This window comes from Pagrus major, chromosome 6 (assembly GCF_040436345.1).
Source record: "Pagrus major chromosome 6, Pma_NU_1.0".
Lineage (NCBI taxonomy): Eukaryota > Metazoa > Chordata > Actinopteri > Spariformes > Sparidae > Pagrus > Pagrus major.
In genome coordinates, this window is record NC_133220.1 from 17,585,213 (window position 1) to 17,607,082 (window position 21,870).

Genomic DNA, 21,870 nt, shown 5'->3' on the forward strand with positions numbered 1-21,870 from the left:
AACAGGCTTAAAATATCTTTTTGAATCAAGTTTTTGAGTTTTTTTTTGTTTTTGTTTTTTTAAAAGCATTTTCAGTGACCAATTTTGGAACTGCTGCAGTTAGTTAGTAGAAGTCTAATCTCAAATGAGTTATGACTAATTATGCAGCATTTCCTCCAGTATGCCAGTCACACTAATGTCCTCAAATATAAACGAAAAATTGATCATTAATATTTTTTGCTTGATTTTAGCTTTGTATCAACATACATTATGTAACTTTTTTTTTTTACCTTAAAATAACGGCTTCAAAATCATGTTGATGGTACAGTGTCTTGTTATAGGGTAAGTGGTGTCTGTCACTTGTTTCTGCACTATGTAACTTCAGTGAGAGGGTAGGATCACAGTGTTACATACATGTTTACTTCAACATACAAGTTTTTAAGACACAATATCGTTATGACGTAATGAGTTTTGTTTGTAGTCAGCACCTACATTACATCTGACAGATTGTTACAGACCTGGGATTTATATTTACGACAGTGGTGTTGCACTCAGAACCTGTGGGGGGGGGGTGCCAAATCGCACAAAATGCTAATTTCTACATAGTGTTGCTTTAAAAAGAAAGTGTTGGCAGCACTGTGAACAGAAAGTTGTTCAGTTGTATTTCTTACAAAGTAGCTGCTCATGTTACCTGACTGAAATCTAAATGATTACAACTTTAACAACTCTTCTTGTTTTTTGTTTTGCTTTATTTAAATATGTGGCAGTCATTAATTTGGAAACACAGTGGCACATTATAATAATATCATGACAAAACGACACCACTGGAAGTGGAAAGATGATAATATTGAATCACTGCAAAACTCCAGATAACTAAAACCTTTTCGGTTATATGTTACACCGCTGGCAGGTAAAGAAAAGACAAGATAGCAGAAGTCTTTGTTTTGTGCACATGAGCACAGTTTAATTACCATGGGGAGCGGAGAGAGAATGAAGGTTGACATAAGGGGGGAGGAGGAGGGAGAATCAGGGAAACTGATGCAACAAGGAAACGTCCCTGCCACACACAGCAGACACAACGTCACATTACATCACACGCTACATTTAGTCAGAACTTCTTCCCAGCCCTACATGGTAATGTCGATAACACTGGTTGTTGATATAAAGCACTCTAGGAAAATCAGAGGTTCGGCAGCTGCACCATAGCCAAAGATGAGGTCCAACTTTTACAAGACCTAGTTTAATGAACTACCTCAGCAGGGGAACAAACGCAAAAGACTTAAAAACAGGTAAAAAGGTCTCACAGAGAGGAAACAAGTTCTAAGCAAAATAAAAACCAAGTTCACAGTTAAATCGCTTCTTTCTTTTTTTTTCGACACTTAAACCCCCAAACGCATTGACTAGGATACAGCTGCTTTTTCTACAACGCAACAAAAATAAATAATGTGAACAATTAAACAACATCAAGGGGAAGCACTATTTTTTCCTATCAATCTTGTTTAACTGTGAACATTTTGGAATAATGACAGTGAACATTGATGGTTTAGAGCATACAGTGCCCAAAGCTTCCCGGTGCCTTCTAAAACTGACTAAGAACACAGTGTCTGAGTTTTCTCTAGTGCTTTTACAGACAACCAAACCTGATCATCTAAACAGTGCCATCCAGGGTCTGTGCCAATGTGCTTGAGTTAGCCTGTTTGAGGTGCATGTCACTTTCGATTTCCTGCTTGCCACACCTGTAGAAAATAAAGCCCATGTAGTGTCACAGTTAACAGTAACTCAGTCCTAACAGGATCCTCTGATGGCTGTAATCTGAAGTTTACAGATGTATTTACATATATGCTGAATAAAATGATCTGATAAGCTGTCATGTTTGCACAATAAACAAAAACACGCCAAACACTATGTGTAACCCTTAATCATGAGCAGACCTTTGAAAAGATAAAAGCTTGCTGCTGTGCTCTTTGTAATCAAACAACAGTTCTATCAGATGATACTCCAACCAGAGTTATTAAGCTGATTCGTCTTTTTATGTTACAAAAATTAAAAAATTATCCCCTAGGGAAACAGGAACCAGTTGGAAAACAGGCAGAGAGCACCGCTAAGGGATGAACAACAAAAGCTGTTTTATGCTAATTTAAGAGAGATTACATAGGGAGTTATTATTGCAACTGATTACTCATTTTGATTATGAATAGACTGAAAGGCTTATTATAGACACAGCTACACATAAGAGGAGAGGCAGTGTTTATCACAGCTTACCGAGAGACTGGTCCATTTCCTGTTCTTTCATTTGACTGCTGGTCCAACTCGGAGAGCAACTTCAATATATTCAGTGCAGCCTGAAGAGGTGGAGAACAGAACCGGTTAGGTAGTGAAGTAAAGCTGCATTGTCTTGGTAGCAGGTATCCTTCAAGAAAAGGAGTGGGTGTCCAGAAAGCAGTAACACACAGCTCCATTTTGGGAACAACTGGGCGTTTGTTGCATCATTGTAAAATCGTAAGTACATTACATGTCAGCCTGCATTTGACAGCAGCTGTGCTCCCTTTGGTCATGCTCACTTTTCATGGTATGTTCTTGAAATAAAGTCAGGAAACATGCCTAGATTTGGGGGGGGGGGGGGATTTCTTCAAGGAAGTTTGCTTGTCTATTACCACAGCTGCCCAAATGGGTGCACAGTGTGGAGGAAATAGGGTGACCTTTAAAGACTTTTCCAAAATCTGACAACCAGTCATACTTGTTTTGTTCTGTGCGAGGACAACAACACTGACGGTGGACAAAATAGGCCTTTTTACTGTACTGTTTTTGGCAGAAACATGCAGCATATGACTAAAACTTATATATGTTTGACAATCTGATAGCCACTTGTTTTCAGCTTCTGTTCCTGTTCCTGTTGGTTATCCTTCATCAACAATTGCCTGGTCCTTCCTAAGGCATCCAAATACTCCCACATTTCTAGGATTTTGGCTGCAATGTTGTCTCTTCTCTCTCTCACACACACACACAATGTGAGTCATCACATTCTAAGTATTGACAGGTATAAAAGAGTGTTAAAAACTATTAAACTAGAGGGATGAAGTCTGTAGTTTTTAAAAATACTCACCATATCATGACAGGATTCTACGTCTTTCCCAATCCCATGACTGATGAGCGGTGGCTGGGAGGAGCAGTTGATCAGTGACACAAACTCGTTCTTATTGTTTTTAGGAAAATCTTTGTACTCCACCTGTAAACAAATACAATAAGATACATTTTAAACATTCAAACCTAAATCTAATGCAATTATTGAGTTCATCAGAGCAGAACATTTTGCCAGTTACCTGCAGGGCCTGCACGGATGCCAGAAAGCTGAGCTGTTCTGAAGGCCTGGTGAGGGGGCCGTGGGGCAGTTGGTTCATGTTATTTTTGTTCTTCAGGATAGTCTCAGCAGTCAGGGATGTCCCTGCGTAAAGCAGCTCGTTGGCAATCATGGCAGTGATTGTGGCCTTGCCCGGGTTGGGTATAGCTCGACTGTAGTCCTTGGCCTGGGATTCTTGGTAGGCCCCGACTGCTTGAGCCACCTCAGGGACCATAGGCAGGATGCCTGCAGGCAGCTGCTGGTGGCTCAGGTAAGGCAGGCGGAAGTCCTCCTCCTTGGAACCTTCAAAGGAAAAGCACATTTGTTAAGTTTACATAAGCACAATAGAAATAATATAACAAATTATTTGACCACTGCCAAACATGTGAGTCTGACAGATCTATTGACACTTACCCAATGCCACGTCCTCTACAGAGCCAGGTTCAAAGAAGGTCACTTTGCGCCCATCACCAGGCTTTTTCACTGGGGTCTAAAATGACAAAAACAACACATGTAAATGAAGGAATGAAGGTTTTGCACAGAGATATAAACTTTCATTGTCTTCTAAGTTTACAGGACTTGCTTGATAGGTATAGCAGTACCTTTTCATCAGTCTTGAGTGCCGGTTTGGGGGGCTGAGGCTGAGGCACTTTATATCCCAAGAGCTCCAGCATCTTCTCTGCTGCGTTCCTCTTGGCCACCTTTTTACTAGGTCCCATTCCCTCTGCAGACTGGCCGCACACTGCCACCTATATCAGAAAAGATGCAGCAAAAAACTGAACAGGTGAGCAATTAACAAGCAGAGGCAGAGGCGAACAGGCACAACGCTACTGGAGTGCTTCAGTTTCTGTCAAATCACCTGCATGACGAACTCCCTGCGCCGAGGTAGACCTCTTTCTGTCACCATGCTGTATTCTGGTTCCTTCTCCTTCTTGGCCTGCTGGATCTGAGCCAGGCGACTGATGGGATTCATTCCCTGGCCATATTCTGGGCTGGTCTGCAGCTGTTGGCATGACAGATTAATCATCACGTAATGACGAGACTCTCGGTCTGTGCCGATTGTTCTTATTCCAGCTCACTTATCACATTACCTTGATGATGGATTTGGTTTTCTTCTTGATGCGTGGCAGCGTTTTTTCCACACTGGGTATATGGGGTAGCTTCTTCAATTCCCCCAGCACCGCTGCTGCTGCCAGCTTCTTGGCAATCTTTTTACTCTTCCCTTCACCCTGTCCAGTGAACTCCCCGACTGTAACACACACTATAAAACTCTTCATGTGGGGAGGGCCTTCCTCCTTTAAAACCTGGAAAACAACAGAACAACAGTTCTACAGTTAAACAGGATAAGAAACTGGGCTCATAATTAATACATCTTGTCGACACATTACTGAACTGATGTATGCCTATTAACATTTATTTTAAAAAATGTATAAATCACCTCAAAGTTGACAGGTAAATTGCGTTTCAGTGCAATTTCAAACACTTGACTGATTTCTGATTTGTTGAGGTTCTCCTCTTCAGGCTCTCCATTCATCTGTCAAGAGCAGAAAGCATATTAAAGAAAGAAAATTTGTCTGAATAAAACTGCACAAAAGGCATTCAAGCACTATTCCATGCTGACTGTACACTTCTTTTCTCACCACTGGCAACTGTTGCAATATTGGCTCCTTTTGCAGCACTTTCAGGGCCTTGGCAGCAGCGTCATGTTTGGCTAACTGCCGTGTGCGTCCCTTACCAATAAACTGCTGGCCTCCGATGGAAAGCTCCATGTGGTATAACATTGGTCCCACTGGAGGAAATGGATAGTAGTACCTGGAGACAAAAAAGTCAATGCAACTGTCTTTTACCATATTACAAATGAACTGAATCAAGACAAAACGGAAGAATGTCATATTTTCTAATTTCCAAGTGAAGGAAACTCACTGTTGCATAGAGCGCTGGTAAGGTCCTGGAGCCCGGACATTGTAGTTGAAGTTTGGTGGTCTCATCCCCGGGTACGGGTCGATGGGTTTATACATTGGCTTTTTACCAAGCTTCATACATAGTGCATTTAACTCCATGGTATGTGTCATTCCATCTGCTGTAAGGCCAACACAGAGAAAACAAAAGATAAAACGATATATTAGCAAAGCTTATCAAAAGACTGTTACAGAGCCAGTGGGAAGAGCCCACCTGGGTTCTTGCCTGTGTTGCGGGGCGTCCTCACGGTGGGCTTGGGAAGTGTCGTCTCATCGAGGGCAGATGCAGCCGCGGAATGCTGGGCTTTCTTGATGCTGGTCCCCTCTGCTTCCCAGTGCTGATCTCCCAGTGTGAGTCTAACTGAGAAAATCTGAGAGAGGGAAAACAGTACAGTCTCTGTCACCAGCATGACCTTGTGACAAAAGAAGACAATAGTTTGAATAAAATTACACGATTGGGTTGTCTGTAAAAAATAATCTTGAAGTACCTTGGAGTGAGCTGGTCCTTGCTCACAAAGCAGCTTATACTCAGGTTGGATCTTGTTGAAACGGGCTAACTCATTCACCAAACACATGGGGGTCTTCTCTTTAGGGTTTGCCATGTTAGATACTATGACAAAACAAAAAAGAAAACAAACATGATCATGAACACAAAACTAGAGTTTGCTGTGAGTCCCAAAGCCGGCAAAAACACAAATAATCTGAAAAAGAAGAAGATGTAGGGTTTAATAAACCTTAGAAAACAAGAAGTTTAAAGGAATAAAAAAAAAACATATGCATTACTTGCAACCACAAATGTTAGTGGCTTAAAGATAGTACTTTACTGTGCACAAAAAAAATAAAATAAATGAATTGCAGCAATAAAATATAAGCTTTTGTTATCCAACAAATAAATAAAGCCAACCTGTGGTGGTATTGTAGGGAGTGGCTGAGCCTGCAGGGAGAGCGGAGCTCCTGATGGGCTGGCTGGCGCTCTCCGAGGGTAAGGTGCCTGAGGCACACGGGATGCTGTAGCCAGGCTGTGGCTGCCCCAGCTGCAGTGGGGCAGAGGCAGCAGGCATGGGGCTAGCCGGACACTGAAACTGGAGCTGGGACATCCTCGTTGGTCTAGCTTAGTCAATCGTAGGTTGAGGTCAAGTTAAGAACTTTGTAGTGCAGCAATGGTAAATGCCAAAGTGGGAGGAACTCTTTATTGAGGAGGTCTGATATGTGCTCTGCCTGGAAAAGTGAGGATATAAGACAAGTGACTGAGATGCGCCAATTATTACGGATGAAGAATATGGCAGCATTTTTAATTAATCTAAAAGTCTGTCACAGATACTGGAGCCCTCAGGATGCCCATCAATGGCCTGAATAAAAACAAAGACCCAAGTTAACATCTATTGTAATTTAGTGTCCAATTTGCTCACCCATGTGTGGATTGTGGGAGACAACCCATGCAATGCTTGGGATAAAATGCTAAATCTACACAGAGAGGCCCCAGCTGCCTGGATCAGGTTTGAAACCAGCACCTTCTTGCTGTGAGTCAACACTGCTAACCACTGAGCTTCATGGGCAGATTTTACACCCTCAAGTTTAACTTTCAACCTCGATACAGACACATTCTGCACCTTCAAATCATTACGAGTTTCATTTCAGATAAGCCCAGATGAATAATATTTGACAAGTGCTAAGAAGATTCTGCCTTACATAGTGCCTTGATAGTCAACTATCGTGACTTTCTAGATTGTTTGGTTGTAGTAAAAGTACAGTGCAGTCCAGAAGAAAGCACATTTCTAAGCAATATTCCTTCTGTGGCAATAAAAAAAAAGACACAACTCTGGTAACTAATTGCCCTTTACAAATGTGTATTCATTAAAGCTTTTGCAACATTCATGAATGCCAGAACATATTGTGTGTGTGTATATATATGCATTACATATGCAAATCATAGATGGTGGTTTATGTAGAGTGCCAAGACAGGACGACACCCACCAGGTCAACATTATCTACCAGTCACAGCCAGCAAGAACGACGACAACCAAACAATGCAACCAGCTGGGTGGCTACACTGACCACCCCTGTTAGCATGGCTTAAACTGATTCCTCCTCAATATTCTGGTTTGCCTAGCTGTCATACAATGATGCTGCAGACCCAAAAACATCCTAATTAGTTTGTTCTTATCAAAGTGCTCGGTTGGTTGGGAGGTGTCCATCACAGTCTGGGTGTTGTGGGGGCCCTTAGAGCCACCGCTTTCTGTGATTTAAAACAATTAAAATTCACCTGCACTGGATTTAACGTGCCTCGTTCAGCTAAATGTATGCTACACAACATTAAGTAACTCGCTACTTAAATGACAACTTAACAACTGCTCATTTTTTTGCTATTAGAAGGCGAGCTAGGTAGCGGCTACAAATATGGAGCTTCAACCGCTTGCAAATATGCATACACGACTACGTCTTGATGACTTATAGCTTTTTTTTAATGGTATGGCCGTATGTCAGAAATAAAGAAATATTGTCAGTAGGACATTAACAAGCTCTATATTGTGTCAGACCGCCGGGTAGCTGAGGGAGCTTTCCCATAAGACCACGTTAACGTCAGCTAGCTAGCTACAGTGGGAGGGATGCACATAATGGGACAACCTCTGTAGAAAATGAACCTGAACACTCAAATGACTAACAATGGTGTCTTCAGAAAGATGTACTCACAGCTCATTAGCAGCAATACCTGACACTAGTTTATTTTCTAATAACACAACACGTCTCACATTAATTCCCAGCGAGTCTGGAGAACAACCGGTGAAATTGCTAGCTAGCTAACCTCGACCCCTCGATGTCACTGCATGAAATAAACCTCACCTCGTCGTTCCTTTTGTTCAGTTTTTAGTTACTCCATAGTACACTTTGATATACTGTCGTTTTCTTTTGTAAACGGCCAGTTTCAGGAGTCAGTCTATGTTATTTTTAAATCAAAATACGGGCGGTGAGGAGATGGACATTGGGAAAACAGGGCAAACACTAAAGAGAATGGCCCTATCTTGATTCGCTTTTCAGGAAGTGACGTCGCCAGAGAGGAAGTACTTCCAAAATAAAGCAGAGATTTCATTGATAGTGAAGATTCATCACGCTTTTTTTTCTTATCATCATCATAAACAAGCACAACAGCAATGCTTGCTGAGGACAATCAATAAAAAAACAAACACAGCATGAACATGATAATCTGAATTTTTATTTTGGTAGTATCAATAAGCCAAAAAAACATGATTTTGCAGCATAATTAATCCGGTCTGTAAAAAAAATGAAAATGCACACACACAAATAACTATCAAGTTCATCATATTAGCTAATAAATATAAAATTGATCAGGTTTCACTATAAAATATTGCTTCTATAGTCTATAATCCTTTCTAAACTCCATAGCTTGAGGATAAAAGCAGTGAGTGAGCTGGTTATAGTGGTACAGTGAGTGTCCAATGGGTTACAGGTTGTGTGCCTGACAGATGTTCAGAGAGTCTCGCAGCATCAGGTCACGCAGGCGCCACAGTGCGTCCGCCATAGTGGTGTGGGCTCCTTTGCTCTTGAGCCAGTGAGCTGGCAGCCGGCTCTCCTGCTCTTTGGTCAGGTAAGCGTCACGCCTTTGAGCTGTTGAGGAAACACAGGATTTTTGATTAGTTTACTTACTTAGCAGGTGAATGGAGACATGTCTCTTCTTTCATAAAAGGCAACAAGGTGGGACTTCAAATGACCAATGTGCTTTAAAATTCACAGAAAATCATGCAGTACTTTCCAGATATGTATTCATACTTAAACAATCCTGCTTCTCTCATGTACTGTTACAGTAATGTATAATAATTACATTTCCAATAACATTTATACATCAACATTATTGTCTTGACTTCAATATGTTGAATTTAGCATCTTAGTAACTGAGACATTATAAGGTGGTATATTAATGTACAAATCTATGAGAAACACGCCCCAAATGAAAATATGAGTGAAGAGACACCACCTTTGAGCATTTGGTCCCACTTGCTGACGGTGTTGGACTCTGAATTCAAGCCCTCAATGTACTTGAGGTAGGCCTCTGAGTGGAGCACCCTCTGGGTCTTTGGTGGAGGAGCCACAAACATGGGAGTGGTGGGCTGCAGGTGAGAGGGCTGCCCCTGTCCTGGATATGGTGGAGGAGCATGCTGTCCTGGGCTGAACATCCCAGGCTGAAATTTGGCGATGACATTAGACTTTTTAGCATGTGGACAATATGTGGAATAGTGAAATGTAAAAATAACATGTTTAACATGTATTATAAATATGTATGCTCTATATAATAACAAGCCATGTAGAGTTTGTTTTCCAATGAACACATTCTGATCACATCTTGTAAGACTCCATCAGTGAAAACAGTGGCTGCATGACAGAATAACACTGATGATACATTTTGCAAGGAACACAAATCATTATCAATAGTCTAGTTAGAAACAGGCCTCACCTGTTGCATATAGTTGCCTGATGCAGGACTTCCTGCCACGCCATTCATCCCAGCGCCCATCATACCTGTTAAATGACAAAATTTCATTTCTGTGCATGTAGTAACTGTGGTTAAACTCATGCTGGTTTGCTTTTTGTTGAGTTCTACATCAATGCTTTAAAATGACTCATGGAAATGTTAGTTTTTGAATATCAGTTGAATGTTAGTCATCTTTACATGCATTATATCTGAGAATGTGTACATGGAGACTGTATTTTAAGTGTGGCATGTGAGTACACTTGGAGAGTTGGTTGGAGACCAGAGAGCTTTGACTGCTCAGCAAGTACGTCAGGCTGTGCAGCCTGTGGACCAGGTAAACCCCTCCAGCAGGAGAGACACGACTGAATGTGACTGAGCAGGTGTGGCTGGGACAGTGGCCCTTACCCTGATGAAGCATGCCAGGGTACCCAGGCATACCTTGCTGGAGATGGTGAGGAGGCAGGTGGGGCCCCCCTACAGGGTGAGGTGGCATTGTCGCCACACTCAACAAGCCCTCATGGGGGCTCTGCATGGACATGTAAGGTGGGCCGTAAGCTCCCATCATGCCTTGGGGAAGAGTGTGAGGAGAGGACAACAACAAATCCATGCATAAGTGACATGCAGCTGACTCTAAAAATAACATGCACTACTACTGCACACAGTGGCCCCTTTCACACATGCACCTTAAGACTTAAATTCTCTCACAATTTTCAATTGTCAATTCTCGATGTTTGCTCGGGAATTGTTAGATGTCTGTAAATGTGTAACTTCAACTCTAGTGGCAACAGAAGTGTCAACATCGCCGTGTAAGGCTTGCAAGATGTTACAAGCTAATCGTACAAATTTTCTTTTGATTTTTGACAGGATTTAAATGAAGTAATTTGGGTATACCTTTTTCCCCCAAACTCTCAAATAGAAAAAAGTAACGCTTTATATTAAGGTCCTTGTAGCAAGCGCATTTAATAGTTAGTCCATTATGAATCCTTACAACCTTTATAACATTGGAATGTGTTAATAACACTATGTAAGTGTTAATAATCACATCATATGCACGTTTATTGTAAGATAACGATATTTATAAACAGTTCATCGTTATTGTTTATAATGGAATTACAAACGCATTGTTAAACCTTTACTAAGCTTTGTTTTTGCTTCATACATACTTCATCATCCACTATTCAACAGTTTACTGTGATTTTTGCAGCTACTGGATCTAAATACTATTTTTTCACTTAGAGTTAAAATCCGCTCACAAATCGCCAAAAAAAGGGATTCAAATTATCACACAAATTGTCACATAGAGCCCCTTTAATATAAAGCGTTACCAAACCAACAAACTTTCTATACCGGACAGTCATGCAACTTGACCCGATATTTGACATAAAATTTGCTGTATTAGAGACTGACGTGTGGATAATGAAAACCACTGCCACTTGATGATGTTAAAGGTTCGGTGTGTGAAAGGGGCAGACAACACAAATGGGTCTGAAAATGTTAGCAGGCAAAACAAGAATAAAAGTTAAATGAAATTTTAAAAAAAGTTATTCATGGTTAAAAGTCAATCATGCAGGCAATGTCATGCAGATATGAATCTAATGATAATAAAAACCTACAAACATAAAATAATGTGAGACAGCAGCAAAGAAGAAAAATGTTGTTTTAAGAATGTAGTCTTGAGGTAAATACGTTAGAGGATTACGGTTTTTTAACAGTCCAGCCTCATTCCCCTGCTGCCTTGTTGTCAAACACTCGTGCTGCCTCTGAGAGGGGTTACCTGACACAGGTGACATGGTCTGGTTTATCATTCCCATAGTGCTAGGCGAAGGCACCACCCCCATCAGTGCCCCTACAGGGGTACCTGCTCTAGGGGACCCTTGCTTCTGGGGTGGTCTGTCACGATCTTGTTGCTCCACTATTTTGGCTGCGCGTTCTGAAACAAAAAAATCATTTCTGTCTTTAGTTCAGTTCGCTTCGGAGAATTTTCATGCCTACTCAGTGCTCCTCCTCACCTTCATATTCCGCTTTCTTGGAACCCTCAAGGTTCCTCCACTCGGTACCCACGAGTCGACTCAACTCCCCGAAAGAGAAGTCTGGGTGTCGAGCTTTAATCACTGCTCGCATTTCACTGCTGAACAAGATGTAGCCACTCATGTTCATCTTCCTCTTGGCCCCTTCCTTCTTGGATAAGCCCTTCACCTTAGGAGTGGACTTCATGAGAAAACAAAGGCGCAGGTTAAAAAACAACCAGGTTGTGTCTTACTGTTAATATTAGTAGCAGCAGTTTAAAACCTTTGGACATAACACTTCTTTGGTTAAGGTCTTTGGAGATGTATGGGTACCTGAGAAGGTGTGTATGGCATGTGGTCCATATCGCTTGCAAGTGGGGTTTGCATCTGAGGCATAGAAGGCGTCGCTGGAGCCTCCTCGTCGTCGTCTATATCTTCCATATCATCATCTCCATCCTCCATATCTGCCAGTTTAAGCTCGAGCTCATCTATCTTCTTGTCCAAAAAGGGTGATGCTTCCTTCTGTGGCACCATCAATTTCCTATGCAAAAAACCAGCACAAGAGAACACAAATACAAATTCAGACTGGGAAAGAAATTCTATAGTTTTCAATCAGCGTCAGTGCTATGCTTCAGTGACCAACCTGAAATAGAAGATCTCATCCTCCACCACTTTGGAAGAGTACGAGAAGCGTTTCAGACCCTTGAACTTTTTCATCAGCTTCTCTGTATCAATGTAGCGGCTCTCACACAGCAGGACATCATCTTCGGAGAACTCGGTAGGTCGGCATGACAGGTAGTCCTTAAAGGAGGACACCATGCATTTGCCTGGAGAGCAGACAGGAAGGACAAAACTTGTTTGTTAGTAAAGGGCTGATTCGTAATTTGTGTAGCTGTAATGTCGACTCCAAAAATTGTAGAGGAAAAGGAAACCCCTTTAATAGTCATAGTCATAGTCATAGTCATTTTTGAAGATTTCTGGCAGAGCTATTGTAACTGTACAACAGTTTATCAGGGTTTTGCCAAGTATTTCTTGGCTCTGAGCAGTTGCCAGACAACCAGTGACAAATCCAAGAAATTAATTGTACCAGCCAACAAATAGTCATACCTGTTAAATGCTTAATTGTCATTTCTATACTTTGTTTTTGTATGGAACAAACAAACAAGATATATCATGATAAATAGTCAGCTTTAGAGGTGCTGGTAGGTGGATTTTGTCACAGCATGACTGAGCCATGCAAGCCATTTCACCACCAGTCTTTGTGCTAAGCGAAGCTAACAGCAGCTGGCTGTGGCTTTCTAACAATTCCTTTAAGTACATCACATGAAGGATGTACAGGCTCATTGTGATGTGTGAACACAAATTCTGTGAAGTTATCAAAGCAGTACCTATGACACAGGTCATGGGCAAGGTCTCCTCCAGATGGCTCAGGAACACTTCTCTCTTGTAGAACATCTTTGTGGGTTCATGTTCTGTTTCCTCGGGATGAATGAAGATGGGTCCAAAGAAGAAAGTAGTTCCATTCTGCACCCACAGCTTCTCTATCCTGTTGCCCAGTCAAGGGAGCCAGAGTTAATAACTCAGTAAAAACTTTAAAGCAACAATGGCAAGTACAATTGGTCTTCTTCCCACATTTTTAAGGTGCATTTTTAAGCTTTTCCAGCAACTTACATTACTTACATTTATTACATTATTACATATAATTTAAAATAATGTTTTGCCTTAAAGTAGACTTGGCATCCTATACAACCTCACTGATCTCCATCACCCTTATGAACCGTGTACACTACAGAGCAAAATATACCGTCACCCACCTGGCAACCCGGGGCTTAGACAGACCATGTGACTGGATGTAAACGCAGTCTCCCACTTTATACCAGATGTTGTTGTAGCGTAACTGTTCAAAGTACAGATAGCCGGGCTCAGCTCCGCTCATCTCCATCTGGACATCCTCTCTCTCCTAAATGAATAATTACACACAAACACACACAGAGGAGTCAGGTGTTTGTTTATATTGTAACAAACAAACTTTCATACTTGGAACTACTACTCCTCTGCCTCCCAGCTAACCCTTGTCGAGACATGCCTGAGTTAATTAATCCCCTGTAGTTGAGGCATTGCTTGGAGACAATATGCTTTTTCATTTAGACTGCAACCTTATCCTATACACTGAAATATACTTGTGTCCTGGAAGGCTAGTGTCCTGATTCTGGAAGCCTTCTGGGATTAGGCCAAAGATAGGTCAGTACTGAAGTTTGGTATCTGTACCTGTAATTTGTCTTTATTGTGTCTTTTAATTTGCTCCTACAAATGACACAAATTTCATGAAAGGCAGCGCAGAGAAACAGTTATGGTTTATTTAGAGCAAATTCTTCTAATCAAAGACATCAAATTTTTCTTATTTTTGGATTGGAAAAAAAATTAAAGTGCCACCTCACCTTGTCCATAAAACTGCCACTGTCTGTGTATGAAAATGTAGGTTTGTCCTGGTCAGGCTTGGCAAACATGGAAGCAACACGGACAACAGGCAGTGGCACCTCCCGAGAGACCAATTTCACAGAGCTTGCCGGCATGGCCCAAATCTTGATCTTCTTGAACGATTTGTTTCTGGCAGCGTAACGGGATTCACAGATGTACACATCGTCGGCCCCATAGCCCTCGGGTTGCATTTTGAAATAATCCTATAGAAAGCAGCAAAAGGTCACAGTTGGGTGAACAGATCCATGTCAAAGTAAATAAAACATTTTTTTGTATCTGGTTCAGTTCCTGTTGGGGTCTTACCTTCACGAACATGACCACACACTTGCCCAGAACTTTACTGATGGACACTTTGTTGTAGTAGTCGCTCTTGAAGACCTCCTTCTCCAGAAACTTGCGTGTTGCCAGGTGGAAGGTTTCACTTGGTCTGTAGAACCAGCAGCCATAGAGCCACTTCTCACCTTCACACACAAGTAAAGACAAGACAAGCACATATTTGCAAACATTCAATATAAACATTTATAATTTTGCAAGAAAGTAAAATACAATATTATATTAATTGAATTTGACAGAAGTGCATCATTAAAAAATAATATTAAAATAAAATTTTGATATTTTGTCTATTTGTGACCATATATGGGCTGCACAATTAATCAAAATATTCTTATAATTGCTATATGGCCACGTGACAAAACAGGATTATAATTGAGTACTGTAGTGCTGTAAGAGATGCCTGAAAATCTTGTTCTGCAGATATAAAGGAACATGTTTGGCACAGACCTCAACAACCATATTATCATTATCAATAGGTCATGTCTGTCAAAAATAATCGCAATATGATTTTTTATTTTACCATATAGTGCAGCCCTACATATGTGTACTAATATATATATGTATAGTGTATTATGGCTAATTGATATGGACATTTTTTTAAAGTTTTCGGGGGAAAAAAGAGGTAACTTTGTTACCTGCTTCATCTTCCCACAGACGTTCGATACAGACGATGTGTGGTTTCAGGTTCGGTTCCGACGGCTCCACATAGACAAAGTCCCCCACATGGTAGGTGCGGTTTTCAAAGCTACAGTCCTGACTGTACCTTCGCTCTCTCTCCGACTCTGAACGCCATGCCTCTCCTGGCAGGTCCTCGGTTTTCTCACCATCTTCATGTACAAAATATAAAATTGGATCCATTTAATACCACATCAACATTTTAACATATCCTGTGTATTAATCAAGAAGTCCACATACACATACACACATACCTTTGTTTTCCTCCCCCTCTTCCTCTGTCTTTTGCTTGTCCTCCTCAATCTCTTTTGGAATTTTCTCCCTCTTTTCCTGATCGACGTCGCTGTGCAGATGTTTTACCGTGTAGTTGAGTGCAGAAGAGAGCAGAATCTCTCCATTCTTGCAAAGCTCGTCCCTGATCTTGATGAAAAATTGTTGTAGTTCAACAGCATCCTCAAATATCTCAGAGTCAGTCCTGCAAACGCAAAAAAACTCAAAATGTAAACACTTGCACCGTTTTAGCTGAGGAAGCAGTGTTGGTCTGCAATACAGTTTACTAAAAATCACAAATTATCTATACAAAGTTTTACACTAAATGCTTGTAAAAACTGGTTACCAAAAAAACTGATATGCATCAAGTATAAAAAGTCGATTACATAAAAATTATTTTTTAATGTCAGTTTCAATGTAAGATTATCAGTCGCTTCACTTTCACTGATTGTGCCTCGGACAGCCACATGGCAGCCTTTTCAAAATAAGCTGATATACCTGTTTAGCTTCCTTGCTTTCTCCAGAACTTCAAACATGTGTTCCTGGAAGACATCCAGTCTCCTGTAGCGTCCACGGTCCACGTTCATCCTGATGATATCAAAGTTTAGTGGTGGTTTCTCAGGGGCAGCCGGATCCACAGCAGGAATCTCAGCCAAAGAGTCACTGTAGCACCGGCCCTCTTCATCCTGGTGGCCCATCACAGACACAAACAGGTTCCTGATCAGCTCTCGCACCAGAGGTCCCACAGCAGGAGGCCCGCAGTCCTCGCTTCCCTCCTGCTGCTTGCGTGTTTCTAGCAGCACCCGGTGCAACACTAGAGCATCCCGATAGATCAGAGACTCTGGCTCGTTGTACATGCAGGCATTGTTGAACATGAGAGCAAAGTCCTCCACCAGGGCTTCGACGTCTTGGTAACGTCCGGCTGCCATATGGCTCCGTAGGCGCTCCATATCGACAGGTTTCTTGATAGTAGCATAGTAGTCAGGCAACTCGGCACGAGATGGCAGGCGGAGGAAGATTGTGCTTAGACGCCGACCACGTCGGTCAGTGAAGTTTCGCACAGCGTCGTACAGCTCGTTTAGCTTCTGCTGGAGAGGCGTGAGGTATTTGTTCTTCTTTGGAGAAACACCAGTCTTTCCTAGATACATAAAGAAAAACACTTGATTTTGACCAATGGACACCGCTTCCCTTTGATCAGGACCACTTATATTATTTGGTTTTAATTTGAATTGGATGCTGTGCATTTGTGTAGACGACTATACTTATGGAACTTCTGATGCATTTTTCTCTAATTGCTGAAATGTAACTTATGTAAATAGAAATGGTTACTAATAATAGTTCATTTGAACATGGTGCTTTGTGCTTGGTACTTATGAGATGCAACTTGCTCAATTGATGTAAACTTCTCCGAACCATTTTATTAGAATTTTGAATTTAGATTTATCTTATGATTGTTGTCACTGTCATTGATGTTTACTTAACTTAAAATAATCATTCATCAGTATTCTATTTTTAACCATTCAATGCATTGACAATGGTTGAGGGTTGTGTGGGAGGGGGCAAGGTAAAAAATTATGCCAAATTATATAAACTAAAGAAGAATTAAAAAGATTAGACAGAACTGTTGGAATCAAAGCCAAGACAAAGTGGTAAGAGCAACAGTTGCCATTTTGTACTCAGTGGATGGCAAATTGGGATAGGCAAAATTTGGGCTGATGCTGGTGCTAGAGGAAAGATCCATGGGTCACTAAATAAAGCATTCTTCCCTGTTGGGACGTACCATATATATAAAACAGGTCAGGATATAAGCACAATTCAAAGATGAAAGGTTGACAGTGGCACGTGAGTGGTCAACAAGTCAACAGGTTTCTTCCTTTTGGAAGTGCAGTCACAGCTAGCACAGCTGGACCGGTATGTAAGAATAATAATAAGCAAATGGTTGCTGTGATGGATTAACTAGCACTGATTTGTTTCAAGCCTCTGTAAGTCATGTTTTATATAATAATTAAATCCTTTGGCTGCCTCGAAGGTTAGAAAGATCTGTAAGATCTCTTACGTATGTTTTAGAAAATAGTCAGCAGTAATGTGAAGAGTATCTGATTTTTAGCAAACGGGCCAAGACATGTAAAATCATTGATGTGATCAAACTTACTTAGTTTCAGTTTGGGAGATCCCACTTCCTCTTCTTCAGGCGAAGGTCCCAACTCCTTGCGTTTGTCCTTCAATATCTTCTCCAGAATATCAGCATCATTATACACCTACGTTAACCCCCACCACAAAAATTGGTAATATCAGAAAAAGATAGCACATGCCAAGATTGTTCTGCATCCAACAGTAGAAAAAAAAAAAAACACAGCATAATTTAAATTAAATGTCACTGTCTACCTGAGATCCCTCCTCGTTGTAATGCCGGGCATTACGGAACATCAGCTTCATGTCGTCCATCAGAGCTTCCTCCGTGGCGTAGCGTTCAATGCGGACGTTGTGCTCGATGGTCTTCAGGTCCATTGGTTCGAGGATGACCTTATAATAGTCAGGGTAGTCCTTCTTGGATGGTTTGACCATAAACAAATCACAAAGACGGCGATTGGTGCCCGCCTCCCTGGCCTCAGTCACTGCGGCATACAAGGCTTTCATCCGGTTCTTTTTGACATTTTTTTTGTGGCTAAAGAAGAATGAAAGTAGAGAATGAATGAGCTTGGATGGCAACACTGAGAAACCAAACAAGGCTTTGTGAGTGATATATTTTACTGTTATAAGCAAGCGAACTACAGATTCTTCATATTTAAGAGAAACAGCAATGGAGAAAAACAAGTATACCTTTTCCTTTTGACGCTCCCTGCATCAGATGACAGAATGCTGTCTCCATCCTCGTCATCTCTCCTCAGAAGTTCCCTCTTTTTTGCCTACACAAACATACAGATCAACAGACAGGCGGATACCCCAGTGGACAATTACACTCTCTGGGCTATTTCTGCAAGATGCTTCATAGTCTGTTTCAAATTACGGCTAATTTCTTTCATTCTTGGCCTAATTAGAGTCAAAACATCCTGCAGCGTAACCTGACATTTAAAAAAATAGAGCAGATGTCCTTACCTGCATGATCTGCTGAAGCCTGAAGGCCCGTTTGTAAATGCTTGAGTTAGGCATGTTGTAGCGCTTTGCGTTCTCAAACATCAGAGTGAGGTCAGCATCCATCTGTTCCACACTTTCATACTCGCCGTTCTTCATCTTTGCCCTTGAAAATAAACATAAAGGTTATGAAGGCCCTGAATTTCCCTTAGAAACTTTTAATATACAATCCCAGTAGGTGTAATAAAAAAAAAAGATTAATCCTTACCTGATCTGCTGCAGAGCAATGGGCTGTTTGATCTGCGTATAATAGTCAGGATATTCCCTGCGAGAGGGCAGCTGCTGGAAAGGCTCAGAGAAGACCTGGCCCTGGTTGTTCCTGGCACCCCTCACAGCCTCATACAGCTGGAAGATCGGGTTGCTCATTTCCATACTAGAACTCTGACTCTCGGCCTCTGACTCTCCTTCATCATAGCAAACAGACCCTGCAAACATTTACATGACGTACTGTTTTAAAACACACAACACAAGGTCAATTTCACTGCTGCCTTAAGCACTCATACTTACCAGAGAGTACAGGGTCGTCCTCACTCTCTGAGCCATACTGAAGAGCTACGCTGACGCCAGAGAGTCGCTCCCCCTGGCCAGACCTGCGATTTCTAAACAGAAGCAAAAACACAAAACACCCACCATGAAGAAAAACAATCTGTTTTGTATAAAAGATTTGTATTTTAGACAAAAGTAATATACTAAATAACAAAGCAATAGTGATTTAATACCTGATGCGAAGACTAGATTTAGTGGGTTCAGCGTGTTCAAGTTCAGTCTTCCGCTGGATGAAGACTTTTTTTATGGTGTTTGCATCCTATAAAATGAAGAGGACAACTGTTGAGATTTGGGATGTTTGGGATCTTTAAAAAAAAAAGAAATTCAAGAAAAAGGAGGTTACCTTGAAAACCTGAGATCCTGGTTCATTGTATGTTTTGGCATTTTTGGCCATCAGGTCAACATCCTTTGCCATAGCATTGACACTTTTATAGAATCCAATCTATGCAAAAAATATAAATTAGTGCTGGTTATAATAAAACATCACAAAGATCTTAAAATCTTAGGTTTTAATCTTTTAAGAAAATTGATGCAAAACAAATGAAACGAAGAAACTACCTGTATCCTTTGAGCGATCGTTCTCAGATCTATTGGCTCCTTTATAATGGCATAGTAGTCTGGGTAATGCTACGAAAGCAAGAAAAGTCTGTAAATGTGAAAAATTTCAGGGGCATTATTTGATGGAGGAATATAAAAAGGACTTACCACTTTGGAAGGCAGTTTCTGGAACAGTTCACTGACTAGACGCCCTGAGGGATCGGCGTGTGAAACCACAGCCTCCAAGAGTTGCTCCAACACCTCCTTCAAACTGCTGGTTGAGGTCTAAAACAAAAAAAGCGTAAATTGGTTCCCCTGTAGCGCCATTACACAAAATGTCCTTGAAAAACATTTTTGACCTACTTAATACAAAAACAACCCCATCATTTTAAAATGTTAAAAATGTTATATCAAGTAAAAAGACATGACAGGGCACCTTAGCAATACTTTGGGAAAATAATTTACCTCATCTTCGGTTGACATTCCTGGATTATCCATCATATCATCACCATCTTCATCATCCTCATCTCCATCTCCAGGTTGCACAAACTCAGCCCTTGTTTGCAAATATACCTGCCACAACCTGCATGCAGCTTGATACTCCTCGCTGTCACTCTGAATTGTTGAGAATGCAAAGGAATATTGTCATGGGAAAATGGAGACCACGCTCAAAGTCAGTGGACACTGATAACATATTTTCAAAGAATAATAAACACTTAATTACTGTGACAGAAATGCTGCACCTGCATCTTTTGCCAACCTACCTTGTAGAATGATTTGGCATTGTTGAACATGAGCTGGAAGTCAGCAGTAAGCTGCTCAATATCAGTATAATCGTCTGACTTTAGTTTATACTGAATTTTTGTCATATCAATTGGCTGGGACACCGCTTCATAATAATCAGGCAGATTCCTGAAAGAGAACAAGAGAGTATCAGACATCACTGTAACCTCCAGTCAGGCAGTCAAATCTCAAGATTACATCTACAGTTTAGGTGATTGGTATCCATGTTAACTGCAACAGGTATCCACCTACAAAATACTGCCAATGTCAACCTTTACTCTTGTCTTTACGTACCTTCTCTTTGGTACCCTAAGGAAAACTTCACAAAGTTGCCTTCCTTGTTCATCCTTGTGGTCCCTGACAGCGTTGAACAGCTCATGGCATACAGCAATCTGGAGAGAACAAGTAAACAAAGTCTCTAATATTAGTTGAAGTGTTAACTAGCGCACACATATTAAGACAACAGCTGAAGCGTTCTGGTAAGATCGGTTAAAGTCATACAAAACCCGATGTAAATAAAGCATCCAATGCATCAAGTGCGTTTATTTACCGTATCTACAGGAGGAACGTTGGATGTTCTTCTTCTTTTTCTGCCACTTCCAGGAGTAGAGGAGGTGGTATCGTCGAGGTCGCCTCCTCCACTCACACTGCTGGAGGGTGAAGTGGCTCTTCTCCTCTTGGAGCTTGCTGACATCGCTGCTGGTTTAACAACAGGCTAGCCCGCTAGCTACAAACACACAATAGAAAGGGGTTAAACTTGCTGGGGAATTTTTTCTCGACTTACACGCAATTAACCTGAGTTACAGTAAATAGTAGTAGCGCACTTCCCAACAAGCCTTAAACTGGAACAGGAGCAAACTCAACCGGTTAGCGTTAGCATCGCTTGGGATGTATGAAACAAAGCCAACTGCCGAACGGCTGTTAGCATGTTAGCCTAGCTGTCTTGCCGCTTTCCTTCCAACACAGCCAGGCTATATATGTATATTTAAGTCACGACAAACACTCACAAGCAAAGATAAATAGTCAAAAACGAAATAAAAAAGACTTTCAAACACAAATCTCACCCAAAACTCAGCAAAGTTTGCCGTGGTTCCCTGAGCAAAAATGTTTAACGGCTAGCTGGCTAGCTAGTGTTGTTTGAAAACTCCTGCCCGGAAGTTGAGGTTGTATTGTGTTTGTGTGCAGATGAGGAGAGCGCCATCTGAGGCAGTGCTGCCCCCTTCAGGCTAGGAATAGTAATGCACCCACTAGCCACACAAAATAGCCCACACAACAAACAATATAAACACATTATTTATTTTCTTTTCGAGTTTTTACTGCAAGACCTCCTAGTTTTTCGACAGCAGTGTA

General features: G+C 41.3%; 2 protein-coding genes across 4 annotated transcripts; both read right to left on the bottom strand.

Moving 5' to 3' along the window:
- Positions 1-915: 915 nt before the first annotated feature.
- On the bottom strand, positions 916-8,315 carry stau1 (staufen double-stranded RNA binding protein 1). 2 transcript variants are annotated; one of them, XM_073468190.1, is made up of 15 exons: positions 8,116-8,315; positions 6,179-6,492; positions 5,763-5,884; positions 5,501-5,645; positions 5,240-5,396; positions 4,957-5,128; positions 4,755-4,850; positions 4,408-4,620; positions 4,176-4,319; positions 3,919-4,065; positions 3,731-3,806; positions 3,300-3,619; positions 3,083-3,205; positions 2,242-2,321; positions 916-1,715 (listed from the first exon to the last, which is right to left on the bottom strand). In XM_073468190.1, exons 2-15 carry the CDS (start codon positions 6,369-6,371, stop codon positions 1,628-1,630), a joined length of 2,076 nt encoding a protein of 691 aa, XP_073324291.1. In that variant the 5' UTR covers positions 6,372-6,492; positions 8,116-8,315; the 3' UTR covers positions 916-1,627. The 2 variants fall into 2 exon arrangements, with proteins under 2 accessions (XP_073324291.1, XP_073324290.1); XM_073468189.1 differs by lacking the exon at positions 8,116-8,315 and having other exon boundaries at positions 1,529-1,715; positions 5,489-5,645; positions 6,179-6,468.
- Positions 8,316-8,465: 150 nt separating this feature from the next.
- pbrm1l (polybromo 1, like) lies at positions 8,466-21,665 on the bottom strand. 2 transcript variants are annotated; one of them, XM_073467727.1, is made up of 30 exons: positions 21,585-21,665; positions 21,071-21,247; positions 20,815-20,912; positions 20,502-20,649; positions 20,203-20,352; positions 19,906-20,022; positions 19,759-19,827; positions 19,544-19,642; positions 19,374-19,459; positions 19,162-19,253; positions 18,863-19,079; positions 18,619-18,760; positions 18,343-18,428; positions 17,908-18,187; positions 17,675-17,780; positions 16,021-16,660; positions 15,507-15,727; positions 15,213-15,404; positions 14,548-14,705; positions 14,205-14,447; positions 13,581-13,726; positions 13,155-13,312; positions 12,410-12,593; positions 12,100-12,307; positions 11,770-11,968; positions 11,619-11,690; positions 10,166-10,327; positions 9,743-9,807; positions 9,266-9,470; positions 8,466-8,898 (listed from the first exon to the last, which is right to left on the bottom strand). In XM_073467727.1, exons 2-30 carry the CDS (start codon positions 21,212-21,214, stop codon positions 8,735-8,737), a joined length of 4,851 nt encoding a protein of 1,616 aa, XP_073323828.1. In that variant the 5' UTR covers positions 21,215-21,247; positions 21,585-21,665; the 3' UTR covers positions 8,466-8,734. The 2 variants fall into 2 exon arrangements, with proteins under 2 accessions (XP_073323828.1, XP_073323827.1); XM_073467726.1 differs by having other exon boundaries at positions 11,535-11,690.
- Between the last annotated feature and the right edge of the window lie 205 nt (positions 21,666-21,870).